This window comes from Desmodus rotundus, chromosome 7 (assembly GCF_022682495.2).
Source record: "Desmodus rotundus isolate HL8 chromosome 7, HLdesRot8A.1, whole genome shotgun sequence".
Lineage (NCBI taxonomy): Eukaryota > Metazoa > Chordata > Mammalia > Chiroptera > Phyllostomidae > Desmodus > Desmodus rotundus.
The window spans coordinates 118531426-118547992 of record NC_071393.1 but is presented as its reverse complement, the minus strand read 5'-3'; the positions used below and the strand labels follow the sequence as shown (position 1 = coordinate 118547992).

General features: G+C 53.7%; 1 protein-coding gene across 2 annotated transcripts in view; it reads right to left on the bottom strand.

The window, feature by feature from the left end:
- ADCK1 (aarF domain containing kinase 1) overlaps positions 1–16567 on the bottom strand; it is a 127774-nt gene that overhangs the window by 71427 nt on the left and 39780 nt on the right. For both annotated transcript variants that reach the window (XM_053928786.1, XM_053928785.1), the window contains exon 4: positions 16109–16312. In XM_053928786.1, coding sequence (XP_053784761.1) covers positions 16109–16312 — 204 coding nt within the window. The remainder of the gene's footprint in view (positions 1–16108; positions 16313–16567) is intronic.

Below are 16567 nucleotides of genomic sequence, written 5' to 3'. Positions count from 1 at the left end.
GCTGCTTGGCTGTAATGACATCTTCCCCAGTGTTTCCTCCCCAGGAGCCCTGTTTCCTCTTCACACAGAACCACTGCCCTCAGTTCGCACAGCAAAGACAGTAGGGCAATGGGGCCGCCAGAGACCTCTCAGCACAGTGGTGATGACACAGGTGATTTGCAGGGGCTGCTCCACAGCCACTTACAGGGACATGGAGACACACACACACACACACACACACTTAGTGCTCTCATTACATCAGGGTGCTGATGACATTTTTTTAATATCTGGAAACCAGAAACCCAATGGGGTCCCAGCCTCTCAGTGCAGAACCCCAAACTATTCTGCCCCACAAAGGGCTCGCCAACCTTCTCTGACCACCAACCCATCCCTCCTACTCTGAGAAGAGAGGGGGACACTGTGCAAATCCCAGCCCTGTTAAAAAAACTTCCCCCAAACGGCTAGCAGGATGACCTGCCAACACACTCACCTCCACTGTCCCCCTCATGCTGTGGCCATTTCTGAGGTTGTCCCCCACTGCTCATGCCAGAACCCTGGGAGTCAGTCATCGCATCCCCCTCTCCCTCAGCCCCTCCCCACTTAATTCACCCCTGACTGTCTCCAAAATGCGTCCCTCCACTCCACATCCGAGCCACCATTACCTCTTGTCTGGATGACCACAAAGCCTAATTGGTCTCCTGGTCCCACCCGCTCCCCGTAGAAGCCACTGCAGACTGGGCGCATGGTTCTCTGCATGGTGCCCGTCAGTGGCCAACAACTGGGGGTCTCCTGCACAGGCCCGGCACCCCTCTCCAGCCTCCTCTTTCCATGTCTCTCTGCCCTGCCACCAGCATTCCCTTTACGTCCCTGGACAAACCCACGCTCTTTCCCACCCGGAGCCTCTGTGTTCTTTATTCTCTCGCCAACCCTCCCTTCCTCCAACTACCATCCCTGGTCTCAGCTTAACCACCACTTCCTCCAAAAGGCCACCCGGGCTGCCCCAAACTCAGCACCCTATACTTTCCCCTCATGGCCCTTACCACAAGTGTCATTAAATTTTCATTGCTCTGATCACTTGTGCAACATCTGCCATTCCCCGTGATGGCGTCTTGCTCACCCACGTAACCCCTGGGGCCACACAACAGAAGCTCAATAAACATGTGCCAAGTCAACAAATGAATGAACAAATGATGGGTGAAGTCCCAGAGGGAGAAAGGTGGCGGAGGGTGCAAACACACAGGAGCCCCTGCCTGTGGAACAGCCAAGCTGTGTGCCCAGCCGGGCACCTGCCCCGACCTGGGCCTGAGGCTCCTTGCTTCCAGCTCCAGGCCCAGGAAGCACCAGCCCCTCCAGTCTGGCTCAAGGTTCAGATACCTCCCCGGTGCCTACCAACGATGACGTTCGCAGCCCTGCCTCCACCACTTGTCAGCTCAAGCACTCCACCCAAAGTGCCCTCTCCAGGCTTTGCGGCTGCTTCTCCTGTCCACAGCCCTCAAACCCTGCTTCAGCTTCACCTCCTCCCTCTGTGCACTCACTCCCTCTGTGCAGCCCCACTTGGGCGCTCTGAGAGCTGTGGCCCACCCTTCGAAGACTTGCCCTCATCTTGTCTTGACCTCGTGTGAGTCATGTCTGTAGCCCGTTCTGTGCCTGAAATACAAGCTCCTCAGAGGTGTCAGAGTTGCATCAGGAGTACACACAGTGCCTTCTTCCGACTCTCCGCCCACCTGTGCTACTGTGGAAGGAGTCGGGCGTTCTGAGTAAGGGGACTAGGGTGCTCGTCCTACCTCTGCCTCTTCGGGGTCTCAATTCCCCAATCGTAACAGGAGGGTGTTGGAGCACTTCCTAACTCTATGATCCTGTAACTCTAACCTTCTGTCCTGCACTCCCCTCACTGTGCCCCAGCCCATCCCAACCACCTGTATGCACACATGGACATGTGCACACACTCACACACACACTGAAATCTGATTCTCCACCTGGCATCGGCTTGCCCCCCCGATGACAAACGCATGCTCACACACGTGTTCCCACACGGGGAGTCACCTCCGAAGTGGCAGAGGCAAGGCTACTGAGGAGCAATCCTGACGCAGGGCCTCCCACAGCGGGAACTACCGAGGGAGCCTGGCCTGGGATGCTGGCTTGTTCCCGAAGCTCCATGAATAAAGAAGCAGGCACAGCTGGCCTATTCATAATCAGCATAAAAAATTGATTAGCCCTTTCCAGATTAAACATTATTGTTTCAACGATGAACATAAATCAGGCAGACGCGGAGGGCTTGCCTCCCTCTGCTGCGTCAGGTAGACAGCGAGCGGGGGCAGTGGAAGGAGAGGGGGCTCCTCCCTGCAGAGGGCACAGCTCTGAGAAGCTACTTGGGACAGCAGAGCGCCCTCACCCTCATCCCCAGCCCCAGCCTGCCTGCACAGAGGGGCAGCACCTTCTCCAGAGGGGAGGTGAAGGAGAAGAGCTCAGCCGCCCACACTTCTTAGAGCTCCCCCTCCACCACCATCTAATTGGCTCACAGGCAGCACAGGTCCCGGGCTGAAGGGGAGAGGGCAGACTGGGATGATGTCAGAGGGAAGAACATTGCCCTCAGAGGCGGACTGGCCCATCACCGTGGCCTTGAACTCAGGCCCTCCCCTCTGTAGTTGAAACGTGGTTTCCTCTGTGGTCAGACAATACTCAGGTTCAGTTCCCAGCTGAGGCGCTGTCCCACTGCGTGATCCTGAATGAGTTACTTAGCATCCGAATCTCAGCCTCTACATCTGGGAAACATGGGGAAAGGGACACCTACCTCACTGAGCTGTTATGAGTCCTAAATGAAACCTTGTGTTTGAAAACATCTGACACATTCTAGGGACAGAGAACACTCAATAAACAATCGGTTCCTTGATCTGCTGGGGTTCTCCACCTGCCTGGCCCACCTCCCACCAGGAATGCAGGGAGAGGCCCTAAACTGCAAGGCTGGGAAACTCTGTGAAGAGCACAGGGTCCCTTTCAGAGAGCAGCGGGAAATGGGTTAGGAGCGTGGGTTCTGGACCCAGCCTGCCTTTTGTTCCTGACTCTGTGTGACCTCAGGCACATGACTCAACCTCTCCGGCCTTGGGCAGCTGGAGGGTTACGTGAGACAGCAAGTTTCCCTGCCTCCCCACAGGATTCATCTTCGTCTTCCCAGCGTGGAAGCTGATTTAAGACCACAGTCACTGGCTGCCTTCTCTTCCCTGGACCACGTCCCCACCCCCCACCCCCCACTGGCAGCACCTGAACTTCCCACAAAACCACCTTCACCAGAACTCTTGTCTTGGAGCCGTCACTTCTCACACTGTGAACACTGGGTCAAGGTTGGTAATTGTGTTCACTGTGAGACGGGGCAGGTCCTGGAGCTCCTTCGAACCATCGCGTCCACGCCAGGCCTCACCAGGAGACAGGAAGAAGGCGTCAGAACCACTGCAGTCATGTCCAGCCTGCCCACGCCACCAACCCAACCCTGAGCAGCCTGCAGGACACTCCCTCCACTCTCCCTGCGGAGGGGAAGGCAGGCCATGAGTTCTGTTCAAGAAGATGGGGACCTGCTGCCCCTCTGGCAGTCTCAGAGGGTGTGGGGTCAGCTGCTAGGGCAGCTCCTTCAAGAACAGTGGCTGTGCCATTTGTCCCTAGGTTTGTGGCCTCCTGACTCCACTGCCCAGCCTGGGACACTTACTCTGAGCTCCAGGGGGATGACAAAGGGAAAATAATAGGCCCCGCCCCAGCTCCGGACACGGCTAAAAAGGCTCCATTCCCGAGATGTGGACGATGGAAAGAGGCTCCTCGCGTGGCTCCTGCTTTGGCCCCTCTATCCATCCTGCACTGCTGGCTGACTCTGCCCGAAATGTCTCTCCTTCATCAGTCACAAGGGCTTGTACACATACGCACACACATATATGCATGCGTACACACACACAAACACACAATTAGCTGACTTGACTTAACACTATTTCTCAGACCTGCAGCCTGTGGTGACACCCTAAAGCCTGCACCAGGCCCACCTCTGACAGCCACGCTACTGCCTTCCAGGGACCAGCCCAGCTCAGGGCGAGCAGCTGCCAAGCCGGAGGGGTGGGGCTTAGGCAACAGAGCTCAGGAGTGGTTCTGCTTCTTTGACCTTTGTGACTTTGGCTGCTACTTAACCACTCAGGGCCTCCGCTTCCCCCTTTGGAAAACTGGAATGGTAAAATCGACCAACCCTGCAGAATTATTATAACAGTTAGAAACAATGCCTGTAAAACATCCAGCCAATGTGTACTACACAGCAACTAGCAAGTAAACAGAAACTGTAGCATTACTATCCACTGACATGACTATGGATGGTTTTCCCGCTTTACCCACCTCGGTGCTTTTTTCTGCCTTGCTGCTTCCTATCCCAGTCCAACTCTAACCTTGGAGTTTAAATGAGAGGGGTCACAACTTGTTCCATCAGTCTGAGAACAGACATCTGTATTTGTTTTCCAGGGCCACCATAACAAATTACCACACGCCGGGTGGCTGGAAACAGCAGAAATTTATTGTCTCGCAGTTCTGGCGGCTGGAAGTCTGAAACCCAGGTGCTGGCCTGTGTTTCCTCTGAAGAATCCCGAGGAGAAGCCTTCCTTGCCTCTTCCTAGTTTCTCGTGGCTGCCGGCAATGTTTGCAGTTCCTTGGTTCGCTGCTGCATCACTCTAATCTGTTTCTATCATCACACGTATCATCACGTAAAGGACACCATTCACTGGATTTAGGGCTCACCCTGATCCAGTGTAAACTCGTCTTAAGTTACTTCGTATCATCTTCTAAAACCTTAGTTCACACTCTCAGGGTCTAGGTAGGCATGAATGGGGGGAGGAACACGGGGGGCACTGTTCAACCCAGTACAACGTCTAACTTACGTTAATTGGGTCAGAGTCCTCATCTGGAATTCTATAAAGTGAGACTCGGGTGGGGGTGGCCCTCCTAGGGGCAAAGCTGGGAAGAGGTGAGGCTGAGAGCCGCCAATGGCAGCTGTTCATGGAGGACTGATCTGTGAATAAAGCTGAGCTGCAGGAAGCAGAGACAAAGAGGAATCCTGGAAGAGCCCCCCAAAACCAACTCTACCCCCAACACTTCCTAAACTTCGGTTACATGCCACACTGCATCTGCCTCTTGGCCTTAGCTCATTCAAGTTGCAGGTCTGACCCTCGCAACTGCCAAAGGCCTAATGCACCCATCTGTTATGGCTTGAACTGTGTCCCCCAATGCTTCAGAGTGTGACCTTATTTGGAAGTAGTGCCATCACAGATATAATTAGTGAAGAAGAGGTCATATTGGCATAGAGTGGGTCCTTGTCCAATATGAGCATGTCCTTATGGAACGGGGAAATTCGGACACAGACAAAAACGCCAGGCACTCAGGGAAAGCGCCAGATGAGCACAAAGGCAGGGATCAGGGTGATGCTTCTACAAGCCAAGGAACACCGAAGGCTGCCTGCAAACCACGAGGAGCAGGGAGAGAGGCGTGCAATAGGTTCTCCCTTGCAGCCCTCGGGAGAACAAACCCTGCCCACTGGATCTTGGACTTCTAGCCACTAGAGCTGTGAGACAATGGATTTTTGTTATTTAAGCTGCTCAGTTATGGTATTTTGTCACCACAACTCAAGTTCCCTTCCATCCCAGCCCCATGGTCTGCTCTCAGGCCCTCGCCACTACACAGCCCAGCCTCGGATGCCCTCATACTTCTGCTCCTTAAATCTTACTCATCCTTTGAGGGCCAGCCCAAGACCCACCTCCTCCAAGAACCCTCTTGTGAACTTCCCCTGAACTTCTCCTGCACCAGCCCCACTGCTGAGCACTTAAGGCTCTGTAATTACTCCCTCTGTGTATTGTTCTGTCTGCCTGGCTTTGGGAGGGCAGGCGGGAGGGATGTGGCTTTAACATTCTCTTTACCCCCCACAGCATTGGCACAGAGGTAAGAACATATCAGCTGCTCAACAAATCCATATTTGCTGGTGAGCAAAGCAAGTGGTAGACAACTGTCCCATGTCAGTGAATGGGGCCACCACGAGTCAAGGCCCTGTCTCCACAGAACAGCCCAGACTCAGCAGCTGAGCAGAGGGTCTGGGCACCACCCTGCAAGTCAGACTCCAAAGATAGGGAGCACCCAAGCATGGTCTGAAGTGGTGAGTGCGTGAATATAATCACCCCAACCTAGGCAAGTGGGAGGGCTGGCAAAGAGCACCTAGAATCCTATCTCCATGAGTGATAAACTTAGGAAAATGCAGCTTCTTTGAAATCTGCAGGACACTACAAAGTCCCACATAGGGTGAAAGCCACTAGAAGCCCTTTGGGTGTCTTTGACGGCAAAACCAGCCCCGTTCCTGCATGCCGGCCGTCTCATTCCAGGGCCTGAGCTTCCAGCTGCGAACACAGCAGTCCAGCAGGATGACACTGGATTGGGAGTCAGGAGACCTGGGTTCTAGCCCTGCCTCTACTACCACCCAGCTGTGCCGCACTGGGCAAGATACTCCCCCTCTCTGAGCTCATGGACCACAGAGGTGTGGTGAGGTGATTTCTAAACCCTTACAGCTCACGAGTTAGTGGTTCTCCTGAACAACACACCTGTGCACAGACATGCGTGCACACACACACACACACACACACTATTAGTTGATTTAACTTAACATGGGCAAGTCTAAAGCACTGGCCACTGAAAAGGAGCCGGCGTTTGTCGAGCCCCAGGAAGATCCAGGCACCGGGATATAATCTGAGGTCCCGTCTCACAGCTCCCGGGATTTACTACCCTCAGGCACCACACTTTAGGTGAGTTACAGCTTTCCATCCTCATCACAGCCCTACTAATGCGAAGGTTCCATCGTCAGGCCTGTTTAGAGATGAGGAGACTGAGCCTCAGAAAAGACGAATAATGCAGTTAGAATATGGTGGCACTTGGGATTGGTGCGAGGCTCTCTGACTCCAACGCCTATTTTATTGACCTTTACGCCATACGCCTCAGAAACAATCCTCTTGCTCCTAGAATCAGACCCTTCCCCTGCCCTTAGCCCAGAGTTCCGACAGTCCCAGACACACCGTCCTGGGGCCCTCCACAGGCTCCTACAGAAATGTCCTAGCGAATGGTGGAACCAAGACCAAGGCAGAGCTGGCTCCCTGCCGACTACGGGCCCCAGAAAGCCATACCATGATGTCGGCAGAGGGTCTCGGCGCACAGAACAGTCCATGACGGAGTGGTTTCTGTGCAATGGGCAGTGCTCTGAAGGGACCCTGGGATGAGTGGGAGGAGGCCTGCCACCCTGAGGACATAAACTGAGCACTGAGATGCCCAGAGAGCCAGGCTACAGAGAGAGGACCACCCATGAGTCAAGCCAAGCACTCTGGATGCACAGTCCCGCCTGGCTGGGAGGTCAGTAAAGGTGGCAAAGGGACACGGGCATTCGAAGTAGCTCATCAGTTCAACTCAGCCACATTTACTGACACCTGCCATGTGCAGAGTCCACACAAGGACCCATGGGGGACTCAAAACGGGGAAGCGACACACCTGAGCACCACGAGGAACTGCGCAAGAGCTGCAGCAGCGGACCGAGCACCCAGGGGAAACGAGGGAGCCGGTCATCCTGACGGGGGTGCGTGAGGAGGCAAGAGAGACGATGTCACCAGAAACTGTGCCTCAGTTTCCCATTTGCCAATTAAGTAACAGTGCCTATTTCAGAGGGTTTCAGTGAGACGCCGATCCCCCTGAAACCATTAAACAGGGTCTGACACCCGGAAAGCATTCAGAGTATGTGTGTGTTGTTGTTGTTAGACCTGGAGCTTAAAAAATGAGACAGAGCCGATGAGTGGAGAAGGAAATGAAAGGCTAGGCCTGGGGGCAAATGCAGGTTAAGGGAGGGAAGCCCCCCGTGGCCTCGGTAGCGGGGAGAAGTGGGTGGAGAAGGCATGAGGCTGGAAGCACCCACGCGGAGCGGCTCCTGAATTGCCCTCTGGGGTCTCTACTCCACCTGCGTGATGGGACACGCTCCCAGCTGGGGAGGATTCACCTGGAAGCTACAGAGTGATTGGACTGAAGGTGACCCAGAGACAGGAGCAGGAGCCCCGCAAGGCAGGGAGAAGGGTGCAGAGCGGGGGGAGGGCAGCAGCTGCAGGGCGGAGGCCAGGGCCAGACGGACCTGGGGAAGAAGAGCCAGTGCCACCATGCCGCCTCAGTCTCTCCCCTCGGTGACTAATGGCACACCATCCGTCCTGGCTGGCATTAATGCTTCTCGCCATCCATCTCCCACTCGCTAAATTACCATCTATGGCCAAAATCGCTCTCTCATAATTGATAAAAATCTCCTTTTGATGTTCGGCATTATTGGGGGAAAATGTGTTTTTATTCTTCCTGATGTTTTTAATATAAATGTATTTTTTATTGAGAGCTGCTGGGAAGGCTGGATGAGGCTGAGTCAGGAGGGAGGGGAATGGCTCCCCCATCCTCCAGTCCTCCCCACACCCAGCTTGGTGGCCGCCAGCTCCTCTGGTTCCATTCCCAGAACACTCACACCGCAGCCTTCTGGGGGACTATCTGGGGGACTGTCTGGGGAGACAAAGAAACCAGGCTCCAAAACAAATGAAGGTCCTGCTGAAGACCAAAGGAAGCAAACCTACAGACAGCTGAAGCCCTTAACGTAGTCCTCAGCCCAGGCCAGTGGAGCCGCCTGGGGGTGAGAAAGAGTGAGCCAGCCTAAATAGAGAAGAATGGGAGCAGTTGGATCAGCACTGGAAAGAAGGCAGCAAGGAATATGAGGGCAGGGGGCATGTGTCACCAGGGGAGGGAAAGTTTTCTGCCAGCGGGGGGACCCCACTGGCCCTGGGGGCAGGAGGGGCTCCTCTCACCCCTCTACCCTAAGCCCTTCCCCAGCCCTAGTCCAACCCAGGGCAAGTTCGTCCCTGCCTACACCCCACACCCAGCTTTTCCCAGGACAAGGGAAGCTGCATGCAGCTGCCACCTGAAGGGGTGAGAAAGGCTGGGTGGGTCCTGAACATAGCTCAGCCACCAACATGTGACCCTGGGCCCCCAGGGCTTCTCCTCCACGCCCCTCCTCCACGGAGTCAGCAGCAGGTGCTGCTGATAGATCTCTGGAAACCACAGATGTCAAAACGTCTCGGATGAGCTGCCAGCAGCCCCGCAGAGTGAGGATCATGGGGAGGGAGGAGAGGCAGTCCAGAAGCCTGGGGTCAGGCTCCTCCCAAGGTAGCCTGTGGGAGGTTTCTAACAGTGGGAGGGAAGGGGCTGGCCACTGGATGGAATGCTGGGTACTCATCAGGGAGGGGAAGAGGATTCTTCTGGCAAAATAGTCTCTGGGACAGAAAACTGTACCAGGTGTCAGAAAGCCTGGTTAAAGATTCACCTCTACCATGTATTGTCAGTCTCTCAGAACCTTAGTTCCTCACACAGATACAGCATCCAACATAACGCAGAAATAAAGGCTAATATTTGCTGGTCATTTGCCCTGTGCCAGGCATGCTCTATGTACTCCACACTCATTAGCTTATTAATCCCTGCAGCTAGCCTATGCGGCAGGTGCTGTTAGCATACGAATCTTACAGATGAGGGAACTGAGAGAGAGGAGATAAAATACATTCCCAAGGTCACAAAGTTATGACCAAGGTCACAAGGTCATAAACCAACAGGCAGTTTGGCTCCCGCCCCCCTCAAAGGCTCAACAGGAAGTTTGACTGTCATGGACGCAGGGCCAGGGTACAAACGTGTAGTCCTGACCAAGGGCCATGTGGGGAACAATGAGCGTTAATTTTATGTATCAGCTTGGATTATTCTGCTGTTTCTATAAGAGTGTTTTTGGATGAGATTTACATCTAAATCTGTGGATTTTGAGAAAAGCAGATTGCCCTCCATAATGTGGGTGGGCCTCACCCAATCCATTGAAGGCCTGAATAGAACAAGACAGACCTCCCGGAGCAAGAGGGAATTCTTCCAGCAGACAGCCTTCGGGCTTGAACTACAACATAAGCTGTCCTGGGTCCCCACTCTGATGGCCTACTCTGCAGATTTTTGACTTGCCAGCCTTCGTAAGTGCATAAGCCAATTCCTTAAAATCAATCAATCAATCCCTCTCTGCACTTATTTATCATATACACATATCCCGTTGGCTCTGTTTCTCTGACTCACAGAAGAATGAAATCCAGCCCTGGGAAAGCTACCACAGCCTAGAGGAAGGGATGCCCCACAGGGCACATTTTCCTGGTTCCCACAAAGGTTTCCAGCAGAGGTCCTGTGTGCAGGCCCACAGAGGTGATAAGGGTCCTCCCAGAGTTTGCCATTCACTGTCTATGCCCACCACCCTGTCCCCCGGCCCCGAGGCCTCCACAGAAGCCCCTGCTCCAGTCTCTGCACTACCCCCTCCCAGTGTCCCACCCCCAGGAACCCCCTGCACAGGCCAGGTGGTCTCCTGCCGTGCCCCGCACCTTCCACCTTTGCTCCTGCCGGTCCTGACAACGAGAGTATCTTTTCTGTCACCCCGCCAAGCTTGATAAATGATGGGTGTTCTTGAGAGATCTTCCTTTTGTCTTTTCTAAACTTTTGCTCACACCTTGAGTGAAACATGACAAAAATGCCAGCCTCCACCTGCACCTGTAGGTGCATATGAAACGATGGGGTGTGCATTTCCCGATCTGATGCACAACGGTTCTCTTCTGCATTTTCATAGCCACTCCGGCCAAATGGTCCATCGAGAACACTGAGCACCTGCCACTCCCAGCACTATCCTTGGGTTCTATGGGCAGTTACAAAACACAGTCAAGTCTAGATCCCCACCCCGTGGAGCTCAGGGGTACACAACTAGTTAAATAGGTTTCAGAGTTCACATGTCATATCCTGATATCCCACCACCAATATAAGCAACGCCCCTAACAAAGATATTTCTGTGTCCGATCCAGTAGCTGACCTGACTTCCTTAGGTTTTTCATAGAATTTCAGAGCTGGAAAGAACCTTATCTAATACAACTATATTCCAGAACAACACAAGTGAATTATTTACTAAAATATATTGTAATGAGATTGGACTTTCTGTATGTGTTGGAGAGGAAGGAAAGAGGGATATGTGTGTGTGTCCATGACCAAAGATAACTGTGCCAGTGCAGCTGACAATTCTCTCATCTCTTCCGAAACCCCTCTGTACTCCTATCCCCAAGCTCTCCACCAAACCACAAACCTCCCCACCTCTACGTCCCCCCACCTGTAAGGATGACGTCACCTCCCATATTACTAAATCTGTCCCATTTCATCCTACTTTGCTCAGATCCTTTTCCAAATTCTCCTCACACTTGGGCTCACGTTATGAAAAGAACACTCAAAGACCCTTCATAATGTGACTTCAGCCCCAACGTTGCAACCTCAGCTCCACTACTCACCAACCAGAATGCCAAGTTCTAGTCAACAAGACTACTCACAATGAACTCGGAGCTTTATGCTTTCCAGCGCCTGTACCTTTGCTTAGCCCATCTTATTAATCAGTAACCCTCTCCTCCAGCCTCCATCTCCCCCAGTCTCTCCCAGCTTTGGGAGCCTGGGTCAGATGCCACCTGCTTCAGAAAGTTCCCATCCACCCAAATGTAACCTCTCTCCCCTCTTCCCATTCCCACTCCCCTTCCACACAACCCCCTCCCTCTCTCACCTGCAAACTCCATGGGTACTTACATAGCCAGCTATTACAGTGATGAGTGCACCTCCAGGTGACACCAGACTACAGGGGCCAGAATGAGGTCTTGGCTGCACCCACAGCTTCCAGCACTGTGCGCCTTTCACTAAATACCAGTTGCTTGGATAACAAAGAGAGATAAGAAATGGTAGAGTGAAGGGCAAGATGTTGAACCCAAGATGAAGGGAAGAACTGCAGGCTGTTAGAGTCTGCATGGGGCCTCAGAAGACTCCTAACCCAGATGAGGAAGGTGGAAGGATGGGTAGGTGGTCACTGTGAAGAACCCTACTAGGCCCTCCATCAGAGCCAAATGCCCCTAGGGATCAGGGTGGCCAACAGCCTCGTGGCTTAGGCCTTGTCTGCCCCATACAGACTGCAGAGGTGTCAGCCTTCGCTCTTTCCACAGTATGGACCATGCCCAGGAGTAGAAAGGACCTGAGTCCCATCCACCTGACACTGCTCCCCTCAGCAAGGAAGGGCCATGTCTGAAACACCCCTCCCTGATTCTCAGGCTCAGGCGCCATCTGCTGGCCAAGGTCAGCAGCGCACCAGGACCCATAGCCTCAGGGGCAGCCAGAGGACCAAGCCTGAGACCATGCCCAAATCACTGCAGATTCAGGTCACTGTTGAGAGTGCAGAAATGACCCCATCTCCCAGATTTGGGCTCCTAATTGCCTCCCAGAATCGGTCCTTCAGAACTTAAGCCTAACATTCATATTGAAAGGAAAAACGTAAGATTCTTTCTGGTAACACTAGCTGAGAAACTTCTAAGACACAACATGCAAACACACAGAAAACTGATTTCCAAAAGGATTTCTGCCAAACAGAAGTTTTGTTACAGAGAAGACTGAGCACTGGGCTGGGAGTCAGGAGATCGGAGGTTTCGTGCTTCGGCTCACATGCCCCTCGCTGAGCTATGTATGCGGGTTCCGCACCCTCCCCACCCACCGGCTGCACACGTCCTAAACCAACCCCTGTGCCGGGGTGGTATCCCTTCACTTGCCCTCACCTCTACACTGATGGCACTGGCTGTGGTCCTGCGGTGGGACTGACCCAGAACCCAACATAAACCACGGGCCCAGAGAGCTGCGACCTCGCTCTCGTTGCCCAGGCCCACACCAGGACACCTCTCAGGCCAGCCCTACCTGCCTGGGGCAGGGATTGTTCTGAGAGCATCAGTGACCCTCTAAGCCCTCTGCTAATAAGAGGGGTCCTCAAGAGGCTTAGCTGTAATCAACCAGCACGGGCAGGTAAAGACCAGCCTCGAGCTCCTCTCTAGCCCCCTCCCCTCTTTACAGGCTGAGATTTCTGGTCAGCCATGCAGTCGTTGAGTCCCAGGTAACCTCAGAGCTCATCCACGGACATGGACCTAGGAAGATGGTCATATGCAACATCGGCTTCCTTTAACCATGCTCCTGCAACCAGCAACCAAACGGAGCTCCCCTGAGGGTCCCTGGGCAGTCATGGAGCCCAAGATCCATGGGGCCACTCCAAGAGCTTGCTGGGAGGAGAGCTGCTCCTGCGGCAGGCTCAAGGCGGGGACTGAAGAGGAGGAAAGTGCACAGTGAGTGACTTTCCCCCGCCCTCCACCCCCATCCCCACCCACCCTGCTCCCCGCACAGCCCCTTTCCCCTCCCTCCACCCACAGGTTGAGAAAGTGTGTCACCGGGGAACAAATGCCATCTTCCCAGGAGGGAGGAGGAGGAGGAATGGGGAGGGAAGACTTCTGCATGGGGGCCGGGGTAAGAACCAGAGGTTTCTGTGCTTCCCAGCTGTGAGGGACTCCCCCGCAGAACCATGACCTTGACATTGGCCTCTCTTTCTCAGAGGGCTCAAGACAGCCTGTGGGGCAGAAGCGACCTGCCACCACGCTCAGGACTACTTGGCCAGGGGACCTGGAGAAGAGGCCCTGAAGATGCAGATGAAAGCTTCCAACCCCAAGCATCCTCTGGCCAGCTGGGTGGGCCCACTACGACTGCTAACACCCCAAACTTCTCGTCTCGCTCCCCCTGACTTTCAGAGAGCTACTGACATGCTCTTGCCACCCTCCTCCAGCTCTCCACAGACAAGTCGGCCTCCAAGGGTTAATCTGCTGGCTTTCCTCCCTTGCAGCCGCCCCCACTGAGCTGCCACATGCCAGCAATGATGCACTTCACATTGTTATTATAGTGACTTATTTAGTTTTAATTTGGGGGTGAATCTTGTACTATAGGAAGCAAGAGACCAATAGTCGCGGTGAGAAGCAGAGCCATGCATGGGCCCCCACTGTGCCACGCCTGGCCCCTCTGCCTGGGGTCCCTCCATCCTCACCCTGCTCCTCCCAGCCTGCAGCCTGCTCCTGACTCCAGCCCTAAATCAGGTTTCACCTTCACTCAATCTCCCCCATTTTGTAGGAGATGTTCCTCAGTGGGAAGGGAGTCCACAAAGGTTTCTATGCTCCCCCACCCCGTGTGATCCAGGCCCCCTCCAGGCCAGTGGGACATCTTTGGCTACATGCTGGGTACCTGGTACTGGCTCTACATTAGGGGACAAAGAGCCAAGACCAGCTCCGCGCAGATCAGAGGAATGGAACACTGGTCTTCATGAAACCTCTGCCCCTGCTCTCCACCCTGCCTGAGTAGCCTAAGGAAGCTGTCACTCGTTCATCCATTGGCTCATTAAACAAACACTGGCACCTACTCCATATCACATACTGTTCTGGTGCTGTAGACACAGGGGGAAAGGACCATCACGGTCTTCCTCCCCAAGGACTTTAGAACTGGCAATGAAATCACCTAAGGGTAACTAACGGAGCCACGAGGCGCACAAGCAGAGGAAGAAAGGTTGTGCATAGGGTCACAGATTTCACAGGAGAGCTGGACTTTGGCCAGGACACCCAGCACTGTGCCTGGCGTTTGGTGGATGGATGGATAGAGGCATAAATGGTCTACAAACAAAAGAAACCGCATGCCAGGGGGAGAATGGGCTGAAGACAGTCCAGGCAGACAGGTCACAGGCTAGGCACGGAGGGTACACAGCGAATCTGAGTAGTAGCTGGTATTGGCTGAGCACCTGCCCCGGGTCAGGGATGGCACTAAAGAGCTTTATATTCATGATCTCTTCTCCTCCTCACAGCACCCCTATGAGGTGGACACCATGGCCCACTTTACAGATGAGGAAAGTGAGGAACCAGATCAATAATGTGTGCACGGTCCACGCCCCTGGCTTCAGAGCCCAAACTCTAGAGCCCCTGTGCCCCACCCGGATACCGTCATGAAACAGACAGGCAACTTGAAGGGCCGGGGTGGGCCTCGAAAGCCTGGCTGAGGATCTTATTTGACAGCAAATGGGAGGCATCAAAGGTTGTAAACTAATCTTGGGAAAGGTATTAGCTGATCAAGGCTTGACTTTAAGATTATTTTGCTCAGGGAAAATTCTAGAAGACCCAGAGGATTCTCTATCAAAGAGGAGAATGTCAAATAGAGTAATAGATGAGGGGAGAGAGAAATTGTTTTCAGTATAGCATAGATCTTTAAAGTACCCTCAAATTATAGCACAAAATTCATAGGCCTGAGCCTGACCCACAGCTCAGCAACCTGCAGACAGATGCGCAAGCCCCTCCCTGTCCCCAGAAGCAAGATGACAGGAACAGGCCCCCGAGGGTCCATGCCACTGTGCCCAGTTCAGGGTCTACACACCCTGCAGGCCACTAGCATGAGTCCAAAGGTGTGTATCCAGGACTGGGGACAGAAGGGCCCTTTTCCCCCTTCTCTGTTGCTCTACATGTCAGAATAAAGATCAGAAAAGTGAGGTTTGCAGAGGCAGGTTTTAGCCCTTGGAAGGAAGCACTTTTATAATTAGAGATGACTAACAAAAGAAGAGACCACCTGGGCAGCAGATGAGAGATTAAGCTTCCTGTCACTGGAGGTAATCAAGCAGAGGCTGGTGACTGCCTGCCAGAGAAGTTCTGGAAAAGTCAACGCATATATCTGGACGGCTTACAGATAGGATCATACAGCAGGGTGCTGGAATCACTAATGCCCTTGGACACGTTACCTTAGCACCTAAGCCTCCACCCCCATCAGCAAAATGGGGTTAATAACAGTACCTACCACACGTGTTTGCATGAGGATTAAGTGAGCTAACACAGGGAACACAGCACAGGTGGCGGCACACGGGAAACCCAGTCGATAGATATTATTAGGTTGAACCATACGAATCATATGAGGTTGCAGGTCAAAAAGAGTAGACTATCAACTCCCTCATACGGTTCAACTAATCTTTTTTACTGAAGGACATGGAGATTCCCTCTAACCTCTCGGATCTGAGCACTGGAAGCTGCATGAAGTGTGGCTCCACAGTAGTGGCAGGTCCCCGGCACCTGTCAGAGACAACTCTGCCAGGACCTTTTCAGAAGTACACCGTCCCGGGGCCCACGCTCCTGGCAGAAGCCAGTACCTCTTTGCCCAGGTCCTCGCGGATGACCTGGCGGACCTCTTGCATGCTGCTCTGCGGGGCCTGGCTGTGCAGCACTTTCAGCGTGCTGGTGTACTCCTGGGGCAGCAGGTACTCCAGCGCCGCCAGGTGCTGGCCCACCTTGATGAAGGTGCCTCGGTTGGCGCAGCAGAGTTCACAGAGACGCCTGGCAGAACGGAGGTGCACCTGCAGGGAGACAGGTCAGGACCAGAGAGGTGTGAGTGCACACAGGGCAGTGGGCATTGTTCCCCTGCCCCTGCTGCTTGAAGACCCTGATTTATGACCCCACCCCTAGCACGCGCGCGCGCACACACACACACACACACTCCTTCCTTCACCTTCTCACGTGCTGGATGTTCCTGATCGCCTTTCCATCAAATTTACCTGGTCTGGGTCCCAGTCCCTCAGAAATGAGTGTTTGTTCAAGGCTTTTAACCAAAC